The 25,291-nt window shown below is 58.8% G+C and overlaps 1 protein-coding gene across 1 annotated transcript in view; it reads right to left on the reverse strand.

Annotated features, from left to right (window-relative positions):
- Window positions 1–25,291, reverse strand: part of kmt2bb (lysine (K)-specific methyltransferase 2Bb) — a 139,335-nt gene that overhangs the window by 24,392 nt on the left and 89,652 nt on the right. Inside the window, exons 21-31 of the mRNA XM_041181157.1 lie at window positions 24,723–24,796; window positions 22,740–22,912; window positions 21,507–21,619; window positions 18,942–19,079; window positions 16,161–16,319; window positions 14,712–14,829; window positions 12,939–13,017; window positions 9,236–9,390; window positions 7,625–7,822; window positions 2,930–5,480; window positions 1,042–1,128 (exon numbers count right to left, since the gene is read on the reverse strand). Of these exons, the coding sequence (XP_041037091.1) occupies window positions 1,042–1,128; window positions 2,930–5,480; window positions 7,625–7,822; window positions 9,236–9,390; window positions 12,939–13,017; window positions 14,712–14,829; window positions 16,161–16,319; window positions 18,942–19,079; window positions 21,507–21,619; window positions 22,740–22,912; window positions 24,723–24,796 (3,845 nt within the window). The remainder of the gene's footprint in view (window positions 1–1,041; window positions 1,129–2,929; window positions 5,481–7,624; window positions 7,823–9,235; window positions 9,391–12,938; window positions 13,018–14,711; window positions 14,830–16,160; window positions 16,320–18,941; window positions 19,080–21,506; window positions 21,620–22,739; window positions 22,913–24,722; window positions 24,797–25,291) is intronic.

A 25,291-nucleotide genomic window follows, 5' to 3' on the forward strand; every position in this document is an offset into this window, starting at 1 on the left:
GTGCTGAGGGTGTGCTGCACTGTCGGAGGGTCAGTGCTGAGGGTGTGCTGCACTGTCAGAGGGTCAGTACTGAGGGAGTGCTGCACTGTCGGAGGGTCAGTACTGAGGGAGTGCTGCACTGTCAGAGGGTCAGTGCTGAGGGAGTGCCGCACTGTCAGAGAGTCAGTACTGAGGGAGTGCCGCACTGTCGGAGGGTCAGTACTGAGGGAGTGCCGCACTGTCAGAGGGTCAGTACTGAGGGAGTGCCGCACTGTCAGAGGGTCAGTACTGAGGAAGCGCCGCACTGTCGGAGGGTCAGTACTGAGGGAGTGCCGCACTGTCAGAGGGGTCAGTACTGAGGGAGCGCCGCACTGTCAGAGGGTCAGTACTGAGGGAGCGCCGCACTGTCAGCGGGTCAGTACTGAGGGAGCGCTGCACTGTCAGAGAGTCAGTACTGAGGGAACGCTGCACTGTCGGAGGGTCAGTACTGAGGGAACGCTGCACTGTCGGAGGGTCAGTACTGAGGGAACGCTGCACTGTCGGAGGGTCAGTACTGAGGGAGTGCTGCACTGTCAGAGGGTCAGTACTGAGGGAGTGCTGCACTGTCAGAGGGTCAGTACTCAGGGAGTGCTGCACTGTTGGAGGGTCAGTGCTGAGGGTGTACTGCACTGTCGGAGGGTCAGTGCTGAGGGAGTGCTGCACTGTCGGAGGGTCAGTACTGAGGGAGTGCTGCACTGTGGGAGGGTCAGTGTTCTCAAAGGTTCAATCTTCTCGATGTGACACTAAGCCGAGGCCCCGGGTTCCCACTCAGGTGGACGCAGAAGATACCAAGGCCACTATAAGGAAAAGGGCAGGATGTGTTCCCATAGCTGCCTTTGGGCCAACGTTTATCCCTCGACAAGATTCACCAAAGTTGTGACGAGCTGATCAATACACCAACGTGACCGCCTGGCGCCTGGTGTCCGGCTGGACAAGATGCCAAGCTGCTGGAGACGCAGACCGAACCTCGTGCCCCGGGCACAGAAAGTTACAAAGGCAAAAATGGAAAATCGAGTTACGCACTTGGTGTTCTCAGAGTTCAAAGGCTCCATCTGGTTCAGGTCCAAAGTGGCCTTAATGGTCGGTGTCTTAATCCGAACTCGCCCATTCCTGTGAAGCAAAGGAATCGTTAACACGGACGTCTCAGACCGGGGCATCACTTTCCACCCACACGGCTTCCTTCTACTATCTGTCCCACCCCTGTCTCCCCCTGCTTCCTCGCGGGGATCGGCCACCCTCCCTGGGAGAGCTTAAAGCCCTCTGATCAGCTGTACCTGGTTTAAAAGTGCACACCAGGAGATTGACCAGATCAGCACACAAGGGGACTTCAGTCCGTGTGGAGGGGCTGGGAGAAGCTGGGGTCGTTCTCCCTCGGAGCGGAGAAGGTTAAGGGGGAGACTGAATCGGGACGTTCAACATCAGGAGGGGGGTTTGGACAGAGTCAACGAGGAGAAAGTGTTCCCAGCGGCAGGAGGGTCGGTAACCAGAGGGACACAGAATGAAGAGAATCGGGGAAAAGGGACCAGAGGTGGGGGGGAGATGAGGAGGATTATTTTTAGACACAGCGAGCTGTTGTGATCTGGAAGGCGCTGCCTGAAAGGGCGGTGGAAGCAGATTCAATAGGAACTGTCAAAAAGGGGGGAATTGGAGAAATACTCGAAGGGGAAGAATTTGCAGGTCTGTGGGGGGAAAGAGCAGGGGGGAGAGGGGGGACTGATTGGATAGATCTTTCAAAGAGCCAGCACAGGCACGATGGGCTGAATGGCCACCTTCTGTGCTGTCAGGCTCTGAGTACGAATTGTTGAACTCTCCCACGGACAATAAGCAAGAACACAAGAAAACTCTGCCGACGCCACATCCAGCACAGGCGGCTATGCGGCCCGTCGAGCCTGTACTGGCCCTTTGTAAGAGCAGTCGTGTTGCTTCCCACGTCCCCTGCCTGTTGTCCATCACCCTCGAAGTTCCTCATCCTCCGATACCTGCCCGACTCCCTTTTCAGACCCCGGCAACACTCCTGAGTGAAAACACTCCTCCCCACCTCGCGCCCCCACACCCCCCCCCGCCACCACCCCCACTCCCCACCCCCCACCCTGAAATCTTCGCCCAAAGAGCTGAAATCGAAGTGATTTGAAATCTGAACCTAAATCTAAGTTACTGGCCCACTCGCCACGGGGAACAGTTCTCGATTTATTCTATCGAAACCTCACATCCTCTTAAAAACCTCTATTCGTTCACCCTCTTAACCCTCTCTGCCCCAACTAGAGCATTGGGTCCAGTTCCGGTCACCTCACTTTGGGGAGGGAGTGAGGGGTCCTTGAGGGGGTGGGGAGGAGGTTGAGCGGAATGGGGTCCAGGGGATGAGGGATTTTAGCTACAAGGTTGGGTTGGAGAAGCTGGGGTTTGTTCTCCTCGGAGCAGAGGAGATTGAGGGGGGGATCTGATCGAGGTGTACAAGATGATGACGGGTTTAGATCAGGTAGACAAAGAGAAGCTGTTGCCATGAGCTGATGGTACAAGGACTGGGGGGACACAGATTGAAGGTTTTGGGCGGGGGGGGGGGTGGTGGATGTGAGGAGGAACTTTTTTTACCCAGCGAGCGGTGATGAGCTGGAACTCGCTGCCCACGAGGAGGGTGGGAGCGGAGACGGTGAACGATTTCAAAAGGAAATTGGATGGACGTTCGAGGGGAAATAAACTCGCAGGGACACGGGGGGGAGGGGCGGAATGGGACTGACTGGATTGGTCTGCAGAGAGACGGCACGGACTCGATGGGCCGAACGGCCTCAATTGGTGACTCAGGGGATGGCCCGAACGCTTCCCGATTGCCCCTCGCCCTTCACGCGCGCCCTCTTGCGCGCACCCCCCCCGGACCCCCGACAAAGCCGGAAAAGGAAGGAAAGGCGTGTTTTACCCTAAGGAGGTGGGGGGCTGGATCTTCGGGAGACCCTCCAGGACCTTGCGTTCCGCGACCAGCTGATCGACCCAGACGTGCGAGGTCTTCTGCTTCTTGACGTGGACTCTGTCGGAGGACAGGAAGGCGTGCTTGGGGCCGGAGGGGGGCTGGGCGGAGCTGGGGTCGGGCGGAGGAGGTGCGGCGCTTTGCCAGCTGCTCCGCTGACAGCCCGGCGCGGTGGGGGCCCTGGCGTGGGCGCCGCCCGCCCCCTCTGCGTCCGGGGGCTTGGAGCCGGGCGCCGGCGGCCGGGCCTTCAGGGGGCCGGGCGCGAGGCAGGTCACCGGCGGCTCCCGCCGGGCCAAGACCAGGTTGCCCAGGGACCCCCGGCTGACCAGCTGGCCGGACACCGGGGACCCGGGCTGCACCGAGACCACGTTGAGGACGGACGGTCCGAGGGCCAGGGGAGGGGCCTCGGGCGGCCGGAGCAGGGTCATGGGACCTGGGGCGCCCACCAGGACGGCCCCGAAGCTCTGCTGCTGCTGCAGTTGGGGGGCCGGCGCCGGCGGAGGAGGAGGAGGATGGGGGTGCTGGTTGACGTAGACCACCTCGGGCTGGGGGAGCTGAACGACGCTGGCCAGCCCCTTCGGCGTTGCCGGCGGCGGGGGGCGGTCCCCGGCGGCCACCAGCTGCAGCGGGGCCCCCGGGGGTCTCCCGGCCGGCGACGGGGGGCCGGCGCCGGGCGGCTCCTGCGCGCTCTTCAGGATGACCAGGTGGGGCCGGCGCTCGTTGACCAGGACGACGCTCTTCCGGCCGGGCCCCGGCTCGGCGGCGAGGTTGGCGCAGACCCTCTGGATCCGGGGGGGCTCCGGGAAGCGGGGGTCACCCTCCGGGGCGCTCTCGCCGCCGGCGGGCAGGTGGTTGCTCCGGTCAGCCTCCGGCCCCTTGGCGTCGAGGAGGCCCGGGCCGGAGCTCGGCGGCAAGGGCAGGGAGAAGGGGGCCCCCGTGTCGGTGCCTTCGCCGACGGACGGCATGCCGGAGGAGTTCTTCAGCACAAAGTCCATGATCTCCGAGGGGAGGATGTTGCCCAGCTCCTCGCCGGCGCTGCCGGCGGAGTCGGGCTCCTGCGCCCCCTTGCCGGGGGAGGGCAGGGGGGCCCCGTCTTCAGGCGGCAACCCCCGGGGCTGGCCGGCGCCCTCGGCCCTGGCGAGGGGCCCGCGGTCGGCGCCCCTGTGCCGGTCGCTGGCCGCCTCCTCGTCTCCTTCGCCGCCCCGCGTCCCGTCTCCTCCTCCTCCGGCGGCGGCGGCTCGGTCGTCCACGCCGTCCAGCTGGTCGATGCGGGGGACCTCCCCCTCCAGGCCGAAGCACTCGGACGCCAGCTGGTCCATCACCTCCTCGGTCACCACCGTGCGGGCGAAGTTGTAGTAGTGGTCCAGGTCGTCGTCCGAGGTGTTGGCGCCGCCGCCGTCGTCGCCGCCGCCGCCGTCGCCCCCCACCACCGGCGCCGTCAGCAGCTGGGCTGGGCCCGGGTACTTGCCCCTGCCGGTCTCCCGCTGGTCGCCCACGACGATCTGGGCCCCGTAGTGCAGCGTCTGGTCCTGGTAGGACTCGGTGAGGATGGGCTCGCCCTGGGCGCCACAGCCCAGCAGGTGGGGGGAGCCGAGCACCGAGACGATGTCGATGTCGATGGAGTCGAAGGGGTGGTCCCCGTCGTCCAGCAGGGGGGAGGAGGAGGGGGCCGCCTCCTCCTCCTCCTCCTCCTCGCCCCCCCCCACCCCACCCCCGCCCCGGCACCCGCCGCCGGCGAAGCCGGGGGCCAGCAGCTCGGAGGCGCCGAGCGGGCAGGGAAGCTCCAGCGCCTCCCTCCGGGGCGCCGGGGGGCGTCCGCCCGGCTCCGAGGCCTCCATCCTCCTGAGGCCGAACTGCCCGTAGGTCTCCACGATCTTGGGCTTGAGGCTGCCCGGCTGCCGGGGCTGCCCCGGGGCCGAGACGGCGCCCGTCCTCCTGGAGCCGTGGTTCCTCCCGATCGCCCCGTCCCCCTCCCCCTCCCCCCCCTCCGCCTCCGCCTCCTCCTCCTCCTCTCCCCGGAGAAGCCGGCTGGCCGCGGCCTCCCTCTCCGGCCCGTTGCGCTGGGCGGTGCCGGTGCTGGGGTGAGGGCGGGCGGAGGAGGAGGAAATGCAGGAGGAGGAGGAGGAGGAGGAGGAGGAGGAGGAGGAGGAGGAGGAGGAGGAGGAGGAGGAGGATGGGGGGGGGTCGCCGCTGCCGCCCGGCGGCCTGGGGGCGCAGCTCGGCGCAGCGCGCCGGTCCAGGACGGCGCTCAGGGTCCCGTCGCGGAAGGAGGCGTTGACCAGGTGGTGGGACAGGGAGAGGCCGTCCTTGGTCCTGAAGGGGTGTGAGGCCGCCGGGGCTCTGGCCGTGGCCCCGACGGCCCTCGGCGGAGAGGTCACCTTGCCCCTCGGCACGGCGTGGTGGGATATCAGCCCGTGGCGCCGGGGCACCACCGAGCGACGGTTCGGAGAGATGGCAGGGTCGCTGACCGTCAGGATGTGGTGAGAGACGGAAGCCGGGCTCCCTGAAAAACACAAGAGACAGCTCGATGAGAAACATCCCCTTCACAGGGTAGCCCAGTGTCACCCTGCACACGCCTGTACCGCCCCACACCATCCTCCTCCCACCACCCCCCCCCCGTCTCCATCTCACCCCATCCCCATATCCTTCTACTCCTCTCTCCCCCTCATGTGTTTATCCAGCTTCCCCCTTAAACACATCGACACTGTTCACCTCGACCACTCCCTGTGGGAGCGAGTCCCACATTCTCCCCACTCTCTGGGTAAAGAGATTTCTCCTGAATCCCCCCATTGGGTTTATTAGTGACGATCTTATATCGATGGTCCCCTAGTTCTGGTCTCACTCCGACAAGTGGAAACATCTTCTCTACATCTACCCCATCGAAACCCTTTCATCATTTTAAAGACCTCGATCAGGTCTCCCCCCTCAGCCTTCTCTTGTCTAGAGAAAACAGAGCCCCAGCCTGTTCAGTCTTTCCTGATAGTTATAACCTTGCGATTTTTTTTCCCCTAACACCTTCTCCAGTGCTCCTGTCCCTTTCTTATGATTCACAACCCAGAACTGTGCACAGTGCTCCCAGTGTGGTCTAACCAAGGGATACGGACACTGGAACTGTGCACAGCACTCCCAGTGTGGTCTAACTCAGGGATACGGAGACCGGGACTGTGCACAGAGCTCCCATTGTGGTCTAACCGAGGGATATTGAGACTGGAACTGTGCACAGTGCTCCCAGTGTGGTCTAACCAAGGGATATGGAGACCGGAACTGTGCACAGTGCTCCCGGTGTGGTCTAAACAAGGGATATGGAGACCGGAACTGTGCACAGTGCTCCCGGTGTGGTCTAGTCAAGGGATATGGAGACCGGAACTGTGCACAGTGCTCCCAGTGTGGTCTAACCAAGGGATATGGAGACCGGAACTGTGCACAGTGCTCCCAGTGTGGTCTAACCAAGGGATATGGAGACCGGAAGTGTGCACAGTGCTCCCAGTATGGTCTAACCGAGGGATATGGAGACTGGAACTGTGCACAGTGCCCCCAGTGTGGTCTAACCAAGGGATATGGAGACCGGAACTGTGCACAGTGCTCCCAGTGTGGTCTAATCAAGGGATATGGAGACCGGAACTGTGCACAGTGCTCCCAGTGTGGTCTAACCAAGGGATATGGAGACCGGAAGTGTGCACAGTGCTCCCAGTATGGTCTAACCGAGGGATATGGAGACTGGAACTGTGCACAGTGCTCCCAGTGTGGTCTAACCAAGGGATATGGACACTGGAACTGTGCACAGCACTCCCAGTGTGGTCTAACTCAGGGATACGGAGACCGGGACTGTGCACAGAGCTCCCAGTGTGGTCTAACCAAGGGATACGGAGACTGGAAGTGTGCACAGTGCTCCCAGTGTGGTCTAACCGAGGGATATGGAGACCGGAACTGTGCACAGTGCTCCCAGTGTGGTCTAACCAAGGGATATGGAGACCGGAACTGTGCACAGTGCTCCCGGTGTGGTCTAACCAAGGGATATGGAGACCGGAACTGTGCACAGTGCTCCCGGTGTGGTCTAGCCAAGGGATATGGAGACCGGAACTGTGCACAGTGCTCCCAGTGTGGTCTAACCAAGGGATATGGAGACTGGAACTGTGCACAGTGCTCCCAGTGTGGTCTAACCAAGGGATATGGAGACCGGAAGTGTGCACAGTGCTCCCAGTATGGTCTAACCGAGGGATATGGAGACTGGAACTGTGCACAGTGCTCCCAGTGTGGTCTAATCGAGGGATATGGAGACTGGAAGAGAGGGTCGGTTAGCTCAGTTGGTTGGGTGGCTGGTTTCTGATGCAGACTCCCGCACCGGCTGAGGTCATCCATGAAGGCCCCACCTCCTCCACCTCGCCCCTTGCCTGAGGTGCGGTGCCCCTCAGGTTAAACGCACCTCCAATCGTCTCGCTCTCCCATGAGAGAGCAGCCTGTTGCCGGCTGGGTCAACGGTGGCTCTCATCCCTTCTAATCACGGAGACCAGGGGACCGTGCACAGCGCTTCATGTCTCTATCTGATTTAAACCCGCTCACAAACATTCACTCCCTCCGCCACCGACGCACAGGGGGCCGCAGCCAGCCTCGCGGTTTGAGAAGCGATGCTGTCTCGGGTCAACTTACCGGGGGAAGGGAGAGGTCGCGAGCCTCTTGATGACCACCGACAGCCTGCGGGGAAACTCGGAGTCTTGATGCGGCTGCAGGGAAGCGGGCGAGGAGGGGGCAGGGGTCTGGCTTTCTGACCCGCCGCCGGGTGCCTCTCGGGGGAGCGCGGGCACTCCGCCCGCCCCTTTCCGGCAGGTTCCGCGGTGTCATTCACGTCTGAAAAGTAATCGAAGGGCCGGAGGTTACAACGGAGAAAAGCGAAACCTCCCCCAGGAGCCAAAACACCCCCCCACCTCACAATCTGCAGGAGTTCGGACCCCGGACCCACCTCACAATCTGCAGGAGTTCGGACCCCGGACCCACCCCCACAATCTGCAGGAGTTCAGACCCCGGACCCACCACCAACCCACAATCTGCAGCAGTTCAGACCCCGGACCCACCCCCAACCCACAACCTGCAGGAGTTCGGACCCCGGACCCACCCCCACAATCTGCAGGAGTTCGGACCCCGGATCCCCGCACAAGCTTCAGGAGTTCAGCATTATCATAGGCGCCGCGCAGGCTTCCCTTTGTGTTGTGCATCAAGTTTCAATCACCTGAGGGATGGGGCCAGCGGGGGTGGGGTGGGGTCTGAGAGTGGGGTGGGCGGAAGAGAAAAGTCCAGTTCGGCGTGGGGCTGGGGGTTAGCAGGGAGTGAACCAGGGAACGAGTAAGTATCTAGTTCGAACGCCCCAGTGTAAGGCTTGGTGGGCCTAAACACGTGCATTTCTCTAGCGCCTTTCACCACGTCAGGTCAGCCCAACCATTTCGCAGCCGGTGGAGCACTTTCTATGAAGCGAGGTCACTGTCGTAATGTAGGAAACACTGCAGCAAGCTCCCAAAAAAAGCAACGTGGTAACGACCCAAGATCATCTGTTTTCAGTGATGTTGATCGAGGGATAAATATTGGACCCAGGACACCGGGGAGAACTTCACCCACCTCCCACCGCGCTCTTCGTCCACAGGATGGCCGTGGGGGTCTTTCCCAACCATCCGAGAGGGCGATGGGGACTCGGTTTAGCTTCTCATTCAAAGGCCAGCTCCTCCAGCCAGGAGAGGGGTTTATATACAGAATAACAGGTACCCGGGAGTGAGTTACAGACTAGAATCTAATCGAGGGGTTCGTGGGGTTTATATATAGAATAACAGATACCCGGGCGTGAGTTACAGACTGGAATCTAATCGAGGGGTTCGTGGGGTTTATATATAGAATAACAGATACCCGGGAGTGAGTTACAGACTGGAATCTAATCGAGGGGTCGTGGGGTTTATATACAGAATAACAGATAGCCGGGAGTGAGTTACAGACTGGAATCTAATCGAGGGGTTCGGGGTGGTTTATATATAGAATAACAGATACCCGGGAGTGAGTTAGACTGGAATCTAATCGAGGGGTTCGGGGTGGTTTATATATAGAATAACAGATACCCAGGAGTGAGTTACAGACAGGGATATAATATGAAACATAATCTATCAGAGGCTTGGTTAATTGCGATTGCGTTTCAAGTGATTGGCCTTTGCGGCGACAGCCTGATGATGGAGAGGCTCTCATCGGGACACTCCACCCTGGAGCGCACAGCTTCCCCCGTACCTGTCGTGCTGGGGCTGTGAACGATGGTGTGATTCGTGCCATCGTCCAGGCCGTTGACGTCGCTTTCGGAGGCTGGCGGGTGATACTCCATGATCTTACAGCGGTACACGCACTTCCTCCTGGCGTCTGTCGTACTCCAGTACACCCGGGAACACCTGAGCAGTACAACAACAACAACAAGAACCACAAGTATTTATATAGCGCCTTTAACGTAATGAAACAGCCCAAGTTGCTTCATAGGAACATTCTAAAGCAAAATTTGGCACCGAACCATTTACAAGGAGGCATTCGGGGCAGCCAAACAAAAGCTCGGTCCAAAGCATCTCAGAATGCAGAAGAGGCCTTTCGGCCCATCGAGTCTGCACCGAAACGTGAGAAACACCTGACCTACCTCCCTAATCCCATTTACCAGCACTTGGCCCCATAGCCTTGAATGTTATGAGGTGCCAAGTGCTCATCCAGGTACTTTTTAAAGGACGTGAGGCAACCCGCCTCCACCTCCCTCCCAGGCAGCGCATTCCAGACCCTCACCACCCTCTGGGTAAAAAGGTTTTCCCTCACATCCCCCCTAAACCTCCTGCCCCTCACCTTGAACTTATGTCCCCTCATGACTGACCCTTCAACTAAGGGGAACAGCTGCTCCCTATCCACCCTGTCCATGCCCCTCATAATCTTGTACACCTCGATCAGGTTGCCCCTCAGTCTTCTCTGCTCCAACCAAAACAACCCAAGTCTATCCGACCTCTCTTCATAACTTCAATGTTTCATCCCAGGCAACATCCTGGTGAATCTCCTCTGCACCCCCTCCAGTGTAATCACATCCTTCCTATAATGTGGGGTTGGTGTTAAGGAGCGTCTTAAAGGAGGAAAGAAAGAGAGAAAGAGAGACAGACAGAGAGGGGCGGAGAGATTTAGGGAGGGAATTCCAGAGCTTAGGGCCCCCAGGCAGTTGAAGGCACGGCCGCCAATGGTGGAGCCATCATAATTGGGAATTTGCAGCCAGCCAGAGTTGGAGGAGCGCAGGGATCTCGGAGGGTCACGGAGGCGGAGGTGGGTCACTCAGGTCGAGTGGAGCGAGGGAGGTTCGAAACCAAGGGCGTGAATTTTCAAGCTGAGATGGTGCCTGACGGGGTGCCAGTGCTGGGCGGCGAGTGATAGCGGGGAATGGGACCCATCACAAGTCAGGGAGTGGGCAGCAGAGCTTGGAGGATCTCGGGGACCGAGAGCACCATCCGGACAATGGCTCACTGAAGCAGCAGGGGTGAGGGGGGTGGGGGGGGTGTGAAAGCCACACACGGGTCGGGTTAGAAAACAAAGGGCACTCCTTCGACACGCTGCCACTGACAGTCAGCACCCTGCAAGCCCTGACACCGCAAGGCGCGTGACAGAATTGTACAGCACAGCCAATCGGCCCATCATGCACCTGAGTCAGCCCTTTGACCGAGCGATCCCATTAGTCCCCGCTCTCCCCACTGCTCCATCCCCCAGAGCCCTGCAAATTTTTTTCCCTTCTGATATTTTCCCAGCTCCCCCCCACTTTTTGAAAGTTCCTATTGAATCTGCTTCCACCGCCCTTTCAGGCAGCGCCTTCCAGACCACAGCAACTCGCTGTGTGTAAAAAAAAATTCTCATCTTCCCCGAATCCTTTAAATCTGTATCCTTTATTTGGGGGGGGAAAGAGGGAGTTCCAGATTTCCACCTCCCACCCACCCCCCTCCACCTTTGTGTGAGGAAGCGTTTCTTGTCATCACCCCCTGAATGGCCTGGCTCCAATTTTAAGGTTCTGCCCCCTTGTTCTGGACTCCAACACACCCCCCACACCCATACACACCACCACTACCCCGTATTCGCCCAAAAGTTTTATTTCTGGCACACCCTGTCAAAAGGACAAATCCCAGGCAGGGCAGAGGAACTGTTGGGGGGTGAGAGCTACTTTTAACTTTGATTTAGATGGTTTAACTTAAGGAAGGTCAGCACCTTCAAGAACTGTCCCCCAGTGAGGGACTGCACCTTCAGGAACTGTCCCCCAGTGAGGGACTGCACCTTCAGGAACTGTCCCCCAGTGAGAGTCAGCACCTTCAGGAATTGTCCCCCCACTGAGAGTCAGCACCTTCAGGAACTGTCCCCCCACTGAGAGTCAGCACCTTCAGGAACTGTCCCCCAGTGAGTGTCAGCACCTTCAGGAACTGTCCCCCAGTGAGAGTCAGCACCTTCAGGAACTGTCCCCCAGTGAGAGTCAGGACCGTCAGGAACTGTCCCCCAGTGAGAGTCAGCACCTTCAGGAACTGTCCCCCAGTGAGAGTCAGCACCTTCAGGAACTGTCCCCGCAGTGAGAGTCAGCACCTTCAGGAACTGTCCCGCAGTGAGAGTCAGCACCTTCAGGAACTGTCTCCCAGTGAGTCAGCACCTTCAGGAACTGTCCCCCAGTGAGAGTCAGCACCTTCAGGAACTGTCCCTCAGTGAGAGTCAGCACCTTCAGGAACTGTCCCCCAGTGAGAGTTAGCACCTTCAGGAACGGTCCCCCAGTGAGAATCAGCACCTTCAGGAACGATCCCCCAGTGAGAGTCAGCACCTTCAGGAACTGTCCCCCAGTGAGAGTCAGCACCTTCAGGTACTGTCCCCCAGTGAGAGTCAGCACCTTCAGGAACTGTCCCACAGTGAGAGTCAGCACCTTCAGGTACTGTCCCCCAGTGAGAGTCAGCACCTTCAGGAACCGTCCCCCAGTGAGAGTCAGGACCGTCAGGAACTGTCCCCCAGTGAGAGTCAGCACCTTCAGGAACTGTCCCCCAGTGAGAGTCAGCACCTTCAGGAACAGTCCCCGCAATGAGAGTCAGGACCATCAGGAACTGTCCCCCAGTGAGAGTCAGGACCGTCAGGAACTGTCCCCCAGTGACAGTCAGCACCTTCAGGAACTGTCCCCCAGTGACAGTCAGCACCTTCAGGAACTGTCCCCCAGTGACAGACAGCACCTTCAGGAACTGTCCCCCAGTGAGAGTCAGCACCTTCAGGAACTGTCCCCCAGTGACAGTCAGCACCTTCAGGAACTGTCTCCGCAGTGAGAGTCAGGAACTGTCCCCCAGTGAGAGTCAGCACCTTCAGGAACTGTCCCCCAGTGAGAGTCAAGACCGTCAGGAACTGTCCCCCAGTGACAGTCAGCACCTTCAGGAACTGTCCCCCAGTGAGAGTCAGCACCTGCAGGAACTGTCTCCCAGTGAGAGTCAGCACCTTCAGGAACTGTACCCCCCCACAGTGAGAGTCAGGACCGTCAGGAACTGTCCCCCAGTGAGAGTCAGCACCTTCAGGAACTGTCCCCCAGTGAGAGTCAGCACCTTCAGGAACTGTCCCCCAGTGAGAGTCAGGACCGTCAGGAACTGTCCCCCAGTGAGAGTCAGCACCTTCAGGAACTGTTCCCCAGTGAGAGTCAGCACCTTCAGGAACTGTCCCCCAGTGAGAGTCAGCACCTTCAGGAACTGTCCCCCAGTGAGTGTCAGCTCCTTCAGGAACTGTCTCTCAGTGAGAGTCAGCACCTTCAGGAACTGTCCCCCCACCGTCAGTGTCAGCACCTTTGACACAGGGGATAATAAAAAGGGGTGTGCTGGTTGGGGAACATTATTTATATAAAAAAAAATCACTGATCCCTTCTGGCTAGAGGAGAGGCTGCATTGTTAGTCACAGTGTTGCCCGGAAGGAACAGCATACTTACTGATAACCAACAGGGTAGATGTGTCCCTCACATTCTGATAGCTCTGTCAGAATGCCTAAGCTATCAATGGTCATCGAGCCTGCACAGAGAGAGAGAAAGAGAGAGAGAGACAATGGGTGATTGAAGGCGATTCCTGATCTGGCACCATCAGAACCTGCCTACTTTTCCTTCACGAAGACTCAAGGGTAGATAGGGTTTGGGCGGGGAGGGGGCCATAAAAAACAGGGCATTGCAGAGGGGCCTAGAGGCTAGGGGTCAAAATAAATAGTGGCACTGGGTGAATTTTCCCTCGAAAGTCCATGCAAATTCAATTACGGAGGCAATAAACGAGAGAAAGTTCGCGCCCATGTGTGGGAGGAACAGAATCTGTGAGGAGCTGCATTAGCTTGGGAAAAGGCAACAATCACTCGACTATAAAATAGATGTGAATTAAACCCTCCGTTATATGATAGTTAGCTTGGTGCACCAGAATTAATTTGTGCGTATTCCCGTTGTTGCACAGTTGGACCCTTGAAAGTCAGTGCTGGACCTTTCCTGGGTGTGTTTGATGGGGACAGTGTAGAGGGAACTTTACTCTGTATCTAACCCCGTGCTGTACCGTCCTGGGAGTGTTTGATGGGGACAGTGTAGAGAGAGCTTTACTCTGTATCTAACCCCGTGCTGTACCTGTCCTGGGAGTGTTTGACAGGGACGGTGTAGAGGGGGCTTTACTCTGTATCTAACCCCGTGCTGTACCTGTCCATGGGAGTGTTTGATGGGGACGGTGTAGAGGGAGCTTTACTCTGTATCTAACACCATGCTGTATCTGTCCTGGGAGTGTTTGATGGAGACAGTATAGAGGGAACTTTACTCTGTATCTAACCCCGTGCTGTACCTGTTCATGGGAGTGTTTGATGGGGACAGTGTAGTGGGAGCTTTACTCTGTAGCTAACCCCGTGCTGTACCTGTCCTGGGAGCGTTTGATGGGGACGGTGTAGAGGGAGCTTTACTCTGTATCTAACCCCGTGCAGTACCTGTCCTGGGAGTGTTTGATGGGGATAGTGTAGAGGGAGCTTTACTCTGTATCTAACCCCGTGCTGTACCTGTCCTGGGAGTGTTTGATGGGGCCAGTGCAGAGGGAGCTTTACTCTGTATCTAACCCCGTGCAGTACCTGTCCTGGGAGTGTTTGATGGGGACGGTGTAGAGGGAGCTTTACTCTGTATCTAACCCCGTGCAGTACCTGTCCTGGGAGTGTTTGATGGGGATAGTGTAGAGGGAGCTTTACTCTGTATCTAACCCCGTGCTGTACCTGTCCTGGGAGTGTTTGATGGGGATAGTGTAGAGGGAGCTTTACTCTGTATCTAACCCCGTGCTGTACCTGTCCTGGGAGAGTTTGATGGGGACAGTGTAGAGGGAGATTTACTCTGTATCTAACCCCGTGCTGTACCTGTCCTGGGAGTGTTGGATGGGGACGGTGCAGAGGGAGCTTTACTCTGTATCTAACCCCATGCTGTACCTGTTCTGGGAGTGTTGGATGGGGACGGTGCAGAGGGAGATTTACTCTGTATCTCACCCCGCGCCGTACCTGTCCATGGGAGTGTTGGACAGGTGGATTTCCATCTCCCATCACTCACTCCGCTCGGAGAAACAAGAACAGGGGAATGTAAAGACTATTTTACAGGTGGTTTAAGACATGGAGACTGCTGGGAGCTGGGCACAGTGAAGATCAGGGTGAGCCAATGGATGTTTACGGAGGCCAGTGATTAAATCAGGGTGCTCAGCACAGAACTCACCAATCACCATGCTGATATTCTCGGGTTCCAGCCCCGTTAGAAACTTCCTCCGCAAGGTGATCCCTTCAAAATCTACATAAGCCCTGCGCATCACTTCGAAGCCATCTTCCAGAACAGTCTGCAGAAGAGACAGCAGTTACCATGGCAGCACAAAGAATGCAAATGCAGAGCAAGCATCGAAGTGGCATCATCCAGCTCTCTCTGCTGAATAGCTTTACTCCAGCCGGACCTCACAGCACAGTACAGCCCCACTCAGAGAATGCTTCCCCCGCCGCACGGTGACGGGACGCGGGTCCGTGTCTGTGATTCCCCCCCCGCACGGTGACGGGACGCGGGTCCGTGTCTGTGATTCCCCCCCCGCACGGTGACGGGACGCGGGTCTGTGTCTGTGATTCCCCCACACGGTGACGGGTCTGTGTCTGTGATTCCCCCACACGGTGACGGGACGCGGGTCTGTGTCTGTGATTCCCCCACACGGTGACAGGACGCGGGTCTGTGATTCCCCCACACGGTGACGGGTCTGTGTCTGTGATCCCCCCCCGCACGGTGACGGGACGCGGGTCTGTGTCTGTGATTCCCCCACACGGTGACAGGCCGTGGGTCTGTGTCTGTGATTCCCCCACACGGTGACAGGCCGTGGGTCTGTGATACCACCACACGGTGACGGGTCTGTGTCTGTGATTCCCCCACACGGTGACGGGTCTGTGTCTGTGATTCCCCCACACGGTGACGGGACGCGGGTCTGTGTCTGTGATTCCCCCACACGGCGACGGGACGCGGGTCTGTGTCTGTGATTCCCCCACACGATGATGGGACGTGGGTCTGTGCCTGTGATTCCCCCACACGGTGACAGGACGCGGGTCTGTGTCTGTGATCCCCCCCACAACATGGTGATGGGACATGGTTCTATGACCCCCCCACACGGTGACAGGACGCGGGTCTGTGTCTGTGATTCCCGCACACGATGATGGGACGTGGGTCTGTGCCTGTGATTCCCCCACACGGTGACAGGACGCGGGTCTGTGTCTGTGATTCCCGCACATGATGATGGGACGTGGGTCTGTGTCTGTGATTCCCCCACACGGTGACGGGACGCGGGTCTGTGTCTGTGATTCCCCCACACGATGATGGGACGTGGGTCTGTGTCTGTGATTCCCCCACACGATGATGGGACGTGGGTCTGTGTCTGTGATTCCCCACATGGTGACAGGATGTGGGTCTGTGATTCCCCCACACGGTGACAGGACTCGGGTCTGTGTCTGTGATTCCCCCACACGGTGACGGGACGTGGGTCTGTGATTCCCCCACACGGTGACGATACACAAATCTGCAGAGTGTGAAAATACTTATAACCCTTTACACTTAATTAATTGCAGGCCCTTGCTTGCCCTGCAGAGCTCGGAGTTACACTGGGAGGCCAGCGGGATGCGCTGGTGAGCAACTACAAACCTTTCCCTGCACCAAGTCCTTGTGTCTCTGGCAGTAGACCTTCTTGTCCTCTTCGAACACACAGTTGCAGGCACGGGCACACATGAAGTGGTAGTTGCTTTGACAGGAGGACAAACAGCAACCGACTGTCGCTCCTGGCCTTTGGCAATGTTCACAGCGCTGTGTGCGGAGAAGAAGCAGAGAATTAGCATTGCAGCTGAGGAGGTGCTTAAACTAGAAATCTCTACTCCAGCCCCATTTCCGTCTTGGCCGCCCCTCAGATAGAATCAGCATTTCCTTGCCCACCTCAAAATCAGACAGTCTTCAATTCCAGTCACCCACCAGTACACAGACCCAAGTCGGAGAGTCGAGGATGACAATCGCAGCACGAGCTCTATGGGAATGCTGCTCTGTCAGAGGGTCAGTGCTGAGGGAGTGCTACGCTGTCGGAGGGTCAGTGCTGAGGGAGTGCTGCACTGTCGGAGGGTCAGTACTGAGGGAGCGCTGCACTGTCGGAGGATCAGAACTGAGGGAGTGCTGCACTGTCAGAGGGTCAGCACTGAGGGAGTGCTGCACTGTCAGAGGGTCAGCACTGAGGGAGCGCTGCGCTGTTGGAGGGTCAGTACTGAGGGAGTGCTGCACTGTTAGAGGGTCCGGACTGAGGGAGCGCTGCGCTGTCGGAGGGCCAGAACTGAGGGAGCACAGGGGCTGCTCTCCCCTCAATCAGCATCACTCATAACAGATGGTCTGGATCATTATCACATTGCTGGCTGTGGGAGCTGGCTGTGATCTGCCTCATTTCTGACATCACAACAGTGGCTTCACTTTGAAAAGCGCATCAGTCGCTGGAATGACCTCGTGGGATGGGCCGATATCATCTGGATTTCAGAAGAACGAAGCCTGATCTCACTCAAACGCGTAAAATCCTCTAAGAGGGTGACAGGCTCGATGCCGAGAGGCTGCTTCCAGCCTCCTCTACTCCCCAACGCCCACCCAGCTGCAGAGTCTAGAACTGGGGGGGGCGGGGGGGGGGGAATGAAGGGGGTCCGCAGTCTCAGGTTGAAGGGGCGGCCATTTTGGGCTGAGACGAGGAGAAGTGTCCTCACTCGGAGGGTTGGGAATCTTTGGAATTCTCTCCCCTCCCCCAGGGAGCTGTGGGTGCTCCATCACTGAGTATATTCAAGTAATTAGCAAAGCTGATAGAATGTTATCGTTTACTGCGAGGGGAGTTGAATACAAAAGTAGGGAGGTTACTCTTCAGTTGCACAGGGCACTGGTGAGACCACATCTGGAGTATTGCGTACAGTGTTGGTTTCCTTATTTAAGGAAGGATGTAAATGCGTTGGAAGCCGTTCAGAGAAGGTTTACCAGGCTAATTCCTGGAATGGACGGGGTTGTCTTATGAGGTTGTACAGACTAGGACTGTATCCGCTGGAGTTTAGAAGAGTGAGAGGCGACTTGACTGAAACATGTCAGACCCTGAGGGGGTCTTGACAGGCTGGGTGTGGAGAGGGCGTTTCCCCTTGTGGGAGAATCTAGAACGAAGGGTTCACTGGATAAGAATGAGGAGAAATTTTCTCTCTCAGAGGGTCGTGAGTCTGTGGAACACTCTCCCTGGTGGAAGCAGGATCTTGGAATATTTTTAAAGGCGGAGGTGGGTAGATTCTTGGTAAGCAAGTTGGGGGGGAGGGGGGGGGGGTGGTGGTGGTGGTGGTGAAAGGTTATCAGGGGTAGGTGGAATGCAGATTTCAGATCAGCCGTGGTCTTATTTAATGGTGGAGCAGGCTCGAGGGGCTGAATGGCCTCCTTCTGCCCCCCCGAGGTTCTTCCGTGCTGAGGTCGTGAACTACTCTCTGCGAATCCGAGTCCTGCTTTATTCACGGCGCCGTCAGGGAGGGAGCTGCAGGACTTTGACCCAGCGACAGTGAAGGGACGGCCGATATATTTCCCAAGTCAGGGAGGGTGCGTGGCTCGGAGGGGAACGCGCAGCCGACGGTGTCGTTTATCCTTTCATGGGACGCGGGCCTCGCTGGGCCGGGCCGGCCCTTTGTCGCCCGTGCCTAATTGCCCTTCAGCTGAGTGGGCTTGCGAGGTCAATGCAGGGGGCGGGCGGTTCGGAGTCAACCACGTGGCTGTGTGGGGTCTGGAGTCACGCGTGGGCCCAGACCGGGTAAGGAGGGCAGATTTCCCTCCCCCTCAAGGGGACATGAGTGACCCAGATGGGTTTTTTTTTTTTTAAGGACAATCGATGATCGCTTCACGGTCACCGCGACCGAGACTCGCTCTCGCTTCCAGATTTTATTGATCGAATTTAAATTCTAGCAGCTGCCGTGATGGGATTTGAACCCCGGGTCTCCCCCCAAGAGCATCAGCCTGGGCCTCTGGGTGACCAGCCCCCAGTGACATTCCCGCTACACCCCCCCCCTCCACACCCCCCCCATTCTCCCCTTGGTGCTTGCAGGTGGTAGAGGCCGGGAGGTTTGGGAGGTGCTGTCGAAGGAGCCTCGGCAGGGTCACCGCAATCCGGCCTGCAGACGGCGCACACCGCCAGCGAACGCGTGCCAAATCCGGATGGCCGGTGGGGGGTGGTGGGGGAGGGGGTGGGTGATAGCAAGGGCTTGCCAACCCAAGCTGCAAACGGGAGGATCGAGGGAGGTGGCGAGGGGGGGTGGGGGGAGTGTAAAAAAGTGGACAGAGATGACAGCCAGCAACACGAGGGCCTCTTTCCCACCACCCCGCACCCCCCCCACCGCCTCCCCACCCCCCCCGAGCCACACAGACCCTCCCTGGGGGCAGGCTCACCATCAGCTTTCCACGGCCCACTGCCGTGTGAACGTTCTTCAGAGAGCCGTCCCCTTCCTCGAAGACCTCAGCCGACCACAAGGCACAGTTGACGTGCGTCCACTCGTTCTGGCCGATGTACAAGAGGCGCCCGGCGTCCTGCAGAGAGGGTGGGGTGGGGGGGGGGGGGGCGGTTGGGAGACACAACGAGGAGGTCAACACCGATTAGAAGCCGGCGACGCTTTAACCGTGCAGATACTAACCCCGCGCCGCCCCCCCCCCCCCCCGCCCCCCACCTTCCCTGATCGTGGGTTACGGGCTGACCTCACCGAAGGGGTTTAAGTGGGCGGAAGGATTCGATAGGGTCGACAGAGAAAGGTTATTTCCCTCGGCTGGGGGCTGGGGGTGCGGGGGCAACGATTCCAGAACAAGGCAGCAGAACCTTAAAACCCAAAAGCCAGGCCGTTCATACGAACATACGAAACAGGAGCAAGATGAGGCTGTTCAGCCTATCGAGCCTGCTACGACATCCGATAACACCATGGCTGATCTGTTTGTATTACTAATTCCACACGCCCACTGACCCCCTGACTCATTCCCCCACCGATTGATTCTCCCGCCGATCAAGAATCTATTGGCCCCCGCCTCCAAATATTCAGTGACCTGGCCCCCCAGAGGTGGGGGATTCCAAAGGAGTACAGCCCCCACCCCCCCACCCCCACCCGAGTAAACATTTCTCATCTCCGTCCTAAAAAAGGAAAGACCCTTACTTTGAAAGTGTGCCCCACCCCGCCCGCGGTTCTGGACTCACCCACCACACTGGTGTCAGGAAGCACTTCTTCACACAAAAGGTCACTTAACCTGAGTGGGGCAGAAAGTGGAACTGGGGTTATTTGGTGGTGGTGGTGGTGGTGGTGGTTGCGGGGGGGGGGGGGGGGTCAAGAGCAGGCTCATTCAGTCCCCCTCGAGCCTGTTACACAGGAACAGGAGGAGGCCCATTCAGCCCCCTCGAGCCTGTTACACAGCAACAGGTGGAGGCCCATTCAGCCCCTCCTCAAATCTGTTATCCAGGAACAAGAGGAGGCCATTCAGCCCCTCCTGAAGCCTGTTACCCAGGAACAGGAGGTGGTCCATTCAGCCCCTCCTGAAGCCTGTTACCCAGGAACAGGAGGAGGTCCATTCAGCCCCTCGAGCTTGTTACACAGGAACAGGAGGAGGCCCATTCAGCCCCTCGAGCCTGTTACACAGGAACAGGAAGAGGCCCATTCAGCCCCCTCGAGCCTGTTACACAGGAACAGGAAGAGGCCCATTCAGCCCCCTCGAGCCTGTTACAGAGGCTGATTCAGCCCCTCGAGCCTGTTACAGATCAGCCATGATCCCATGTATTTCAACTCCATCCACCCCTTGGCTCGGTTCCGTAACCTTGAAATCTCCTTGTCCAACAAAAATCTCTCAATCTCGGTTTTGAAGTTTTCAATTGATCCCTCCCAGCCCCGACAGGTTCTTGGGGGAGAGAGTTCCAGATTTTCACCCCCCTACCCCACCCCTTTGTGTGAAGAAGTGCTTCCTGACATCACCCCCTGAACGGCCTGGCTCCAACTGAGTCCAATTCTGGTCGCCCATCACTTTGGGAAGGAGAACGAGGCCTCGGAGAGGGAAGCGGGGGACATTTACTGGGACGGTTCCCAGGGGATGAGGGACTTCAGTCCGTGTGGAGGGACTGGGAGAAGCTGGGATTGTTCTCCCTCGGAGCGGAGAAGGTTAAGGGGGAGATTGAATCGAGGCGTTCAACATCAGGAGGGGGTTTGGATAGAGTCAATAAGGAGAAAGTGTTTCCAGTGGCAGGAGGGTCGGTAACCAGAGGGACACAGATTGGAGAGAGTCGGGGAAGAGAATCAGAGGGGGGAGGCCAAGAATAATCACACTGAGTCAGTCCATGACCTATTGCAGATAGCTCTGGAGAGATTTGATGCTGTAGGAAACTTCAAAGGAGATACTGTACTGCACCTCAGAGAAGAGGCAACAGTTGAGTTGCTGTGATCTGGAAGGCGCTGCCTGAAAGGGCGGTGGAAGCAGATTCAATAGGAACTTTCAAAAGGGGGAGAATTGGAGAAATACTCGAAGGGGAAAAATGTGCAGGTCTGTGGGGGAAAAGAGCAGGGTTGGGGGAGGGTGGGGGATGCGGTGCGGTGGGGGGAGAGCGGGAGAGGGAGAGCGGGAGAGGGAGAGCGGGAGAGGGAGAGCGGGAGAGGGAGGGCGGGAGAGGGAGGGCGGGAGAGGGAGAGCGGGAGAGGGAGGGCGGGAGAGGGAGGGCGGGAGAGGGAGAGCGGGAGAGGGAGAGCGGGAGAGGGAGAGCGGGAGAGGGAGAGCGGGAGAGGGAGAGCGGGAGAGGGAGAGCGGGAGAGGGAGAGCGGGAGAGGGAGAGCGGGAGAGGGAGAGCGGGAGAGGGAGAGCGGGCACTAACAGGGTGGGTCTTTCAAAGATGCAGCACAGGTCCAAGGGGGGGGGGTGGGCCGAATGGCCTCCTCCTAGGCCGGGAGACTTCCCGATTCCTGTGGCCCGCGCACGCGAGCGCTCGGGACGTACGTTGAGTTTATCGTCGCCGTACTTCAGGCACAGGGCGCACTGCCGGCCGTCCTCGGGGTCAGTCGCCAAGCCGGACTCCAAGCTCCTGCTTCGGTTCTTCCCTCCGCCGGCACCTGCGACCAGACCAGCACACGGTGAAACCCCGTTCGGCAGGCAGAGAAGCCCCGTTCCACTCCCACCCCACCCCGCCCCCCACCCCAGCTTCCCCTCGCCCCGCTACCCCCAACCCCACCCCCCCACCCCCCCACCCCCACCAACAACCTCCCCCCCGCAGCCTCCGACTCACATGAAGCAAGTGGCCACCCCATCGGGCTGTTCAACAGCCCATCCACGTAAACACTGGGAATGGGAAGGGGGAGGGTGCGGGGGGGGGGTGTCGGGCAGCGGAAGGTTGACTGGTCATCCCAGGCTGAAGCCTCGGGGGACAAGGGGGTTCAAATCCCACCACGGACGCTGGTGGAGTTCAAACTCAATGAGTCAAAGCTGGAGTGGAAAGCGAGTCTCAGTGACGGTGACCCCGAAACTACCGTCGGCTGACGTAAAACCAAAAAAACCAACCCCATCTGGTCCGCACACGTCACCCTTTAGGGAGGGGGATCGGCCCTCCTTACCCGGTCTGGCCCACAGGCCCCACAAGCGATGGGGTTGACCCCTTCGGCTGCCCCTCTGAATTGGCCGAGCAAGACTCTCAGTTTAAGGGGGCAGGATTAGGGATGGGCAACCAATGCTGGCCTTGCCCCACAGCGGCACCCACACATGCCAAGATCTCATGGCTCGGAAGTCCGAGGAGCCGCGGGCCCAGGCCTCTCGAGCTCTCCTGGGTAGGGGTAGGGGCAGGCAGACCCCCTCTTCCCGAGAGCCAGCCAATGAACCTTCATCGTATCCACCCCACCCCCCCACCCCCCCAACTCCTCCACACGCTGGCCCGTCAAACATATCACGGTCGAGGTGCCTCCACAACACGCCTCGTTGACTTGGACGGGTGTGCGGGAGCACAGCACGATCCCACAAAGAGCAAGCTGGGCCGGGGGGGGGGTGTGTGGGTGGGGCCAAACCCCTCCCTGCAGCGACAGTGTGCTCCCACTGCTTCGAATTGTGGCACGGCCGCCAGCGACAGGAGTGACTCCTCCACCCCCCCACCCCAACCCCCCCCCCCAACCCCCCGACATCTGTTCTGCACAAGCCCTTTAACCCGCCCTGGAGCTCCTGCACCCAGATCTCGCCCACACTCACCCGCCGGCCGATCCGCCCTGCGGCCCTGCGACCCTTCCTTCCCTGCTGTGGCCGCTGCCTCCTGGTTGTTCCTCTGCTGGGCGCTCTGCGGCTGGGAGCTGTCACCCTGCTCCCGCCATTGAGCGTAGCTGTGGTCGAGCGACGGAGGGGCGACAGCATTCGGGTGGACACCGCTGTCAGACCAGAGAGAGAGAGAGAGAGTGCGAGGGGGGGAGTGACAGAGGGAGAGAACGAGGGGGGGAGCGACAGAGAGAGAGAACGGGGGGGGGAGCGACAGAGAGAGAACGAGGGGGGGAGCGACAGAGAGAGAACGAGGGGGGGAGCGACAGAGAGAGAACGAGGGGGGGAGCGACAGAGAGAGAGAACGAGGGGAGGGAGTGACAGAGAGAGAGAACGAGGGGGGGAGCGACAGAGAGAGAGAACGAGGGGGGGAGCGACAGAGAGAGAGAACGAGGGGGGGAGCGACAGAGAGAGAGAACGAGGGGGGAGCGACAGAGAGAGAGAACGAGGGGGGAGCGACAGAGAGAGAGAACAAGGGGGGGTAGTGACAGAGAGAGAGAACGAGTGGGGGAGCGACAGAGAGAGAGAACGAGGGGGGGAGCGACAGAGAGAGAGAACGAGGGGGGGAGCGACAGAGAGAGAGAACGAGTGGGGGAGCGACAGAGTGAGAGAACGAAGTGGGGAGCGACAGAGTGAGAGCGCGAGGGGGGGAGCGACAGAGTGAGAGCGCGAGGGGGGAGCGACAGAGTGAGAGCGCGAGGGGGGAGCGACAGAGTGAGAGCGCGAGGGGGGGAGAGAGAGGGGGAGAGGGAAAGAGAGAGGGGGGGTGAGGAGGCGCGAACAAGAGAGAGAGAGGGCAGTGAGGGGATATGCGAGGGTGGGTGGGCGCAGCAGAGAACGGGCGAGTGACCAGGAAAGGGAAAGACAGGGAGAAAGAGAAAGAAAAAATGTCAGGGTGCCAGAATGTAAAAGGCCAGCACACAAATCTACACAGCCGCACTCTCTCCGATAACACACTCCTCCCCTCCCCGCAGCCCAGCTGTGTGGTTGGTTTTGGGATAAAAATTGGCCCCAGGACACCGGGGACAGACTCCCCTCTGCTCTGTTTCTAAATAGCGGTCGTGGGAGTTCAACACCCACCTCAGAGAGCTGACAGGGCAACGGTTTAATGTTTCATCAGAAAGATGTCACCTCTGACAGTGCAGCACTCCCTCAGTCCTGACCCTCCGACAGTCCGGCGCTCTCTCAGCACTGACCCTCAGACAGTGCGGCACTCCCTCAGCAGTGATTCTCAGACACTGCGGCGCTCCCTCAGCACTGACCCTCAGACAGTGCGGCGCTCCCTCAGTACTGACCCTCAGACAGTGCGGCGCTCCCTCAGCACTGACCCTCAGACAGTGTGGCGCTCCCTCAGCACTGACCCTCAGACAGTGCGGCCCTCCTTCAGCACTGACCCTCAGACAGTGCGGCACTCCCTCAGCACTGACCCTCAGACAGTGCGGCACTCCCTCAGCACTGACCCTCAGACAGTGCGGCACTCCCTCAGCACTGACCCTCAGACAGTGCGGCACTCCCTCAGCACTGACCCTCCGATAGTACGGCACTCCCTCAGTACTGACCCTCCGACAGTGTGGCACTCCCTCAGTACTGACCCTCCGACAGTGCGGCACTCCCTCAGTACTGACCCTCCGACAGTGCAGCACTCCCTCAGCACTGACCCTCCGACAGTGCAGCACTGCCTCAGCACTGACCCTCCGACAGTGCAGCACTCCCTCAGCACTGACCCTCCGACAGTGCAACACTCCTATGGCACTGGGGGTGTCAGCCTGGATTATGGGGGACATGCCTCTGGAGTGGGGTCTCAAGCCGGGGCCTGCTAACTCAGGCGTTAGGAATCTAAAGGCCCACTTAGAGGCTGAGATTCCAGCAATAGTGAGCGTCAAATGGTTGGTGCAGTCAGTTCTGAATCTGATTTTTACTCACTTGGGTAGGTTTCCTGATTCTTGCCAAAGCTTGGAGTCTTGAACCTTAAACCATGGGAAGATGCGGTCCATTTGCTGTGTTAGTGAGGAGGGAAGGAGAGACAAGTTAGCTGATTGTTTGCTATAAGCAGCAGAATAGGAGCTGCAGATTCTGGTCGGGGATTCAGAGGGTATACATGGATGGGGGAAGCTCACCTGGCCTTCTTCAAAATCAGCAAGGACAGAGGGCAAATGGAGAAACGGGGGAGTTGGGGGAAATGAGAGGGGGAGGAGCTGTGGACTGAGGGGTCACAAGCAGCTGTCGGGAGTGGGTAGGGGCTGATGAAGTACAAGCAGGGGCTGGTGAATTGGCGGAAGGAGAGCGGAGGAAAACGGGGGGGAGAGAGAGAGAGAGAGGGGTAAACGGGGGGAGAGAGAGAGGGGTAAACAGGGGAGAGAGAGAGGGGTAAACAGGGGAGAGAGAGAGGGGTAAACGGGGGGAGAGAGAGGGGTAAACGGGGGGAGAGAGAGAGGGGTAAACGGGGGGAGAGAGAGGGGTAAACAGGGGAGAGAGAGAGGGGTAAACGGGGG

This window comes from Carcharodon carcharias, assembly GCF_017639515.1.
Source record: "Carcharodon carcharias isolate sCarCar2 chromosome 29 unlocalized genomic scaffold, sCarCar2.pri SUPER_29_unloc_2, whole genome shotgun sequence".
Taxonomy (NCBI): Eukaryota; Metazoa; Chordata; class Chondrichthyes; order Lamniformes; family Lamnidae; genus Carcharodon; species Carcharodon carcharias.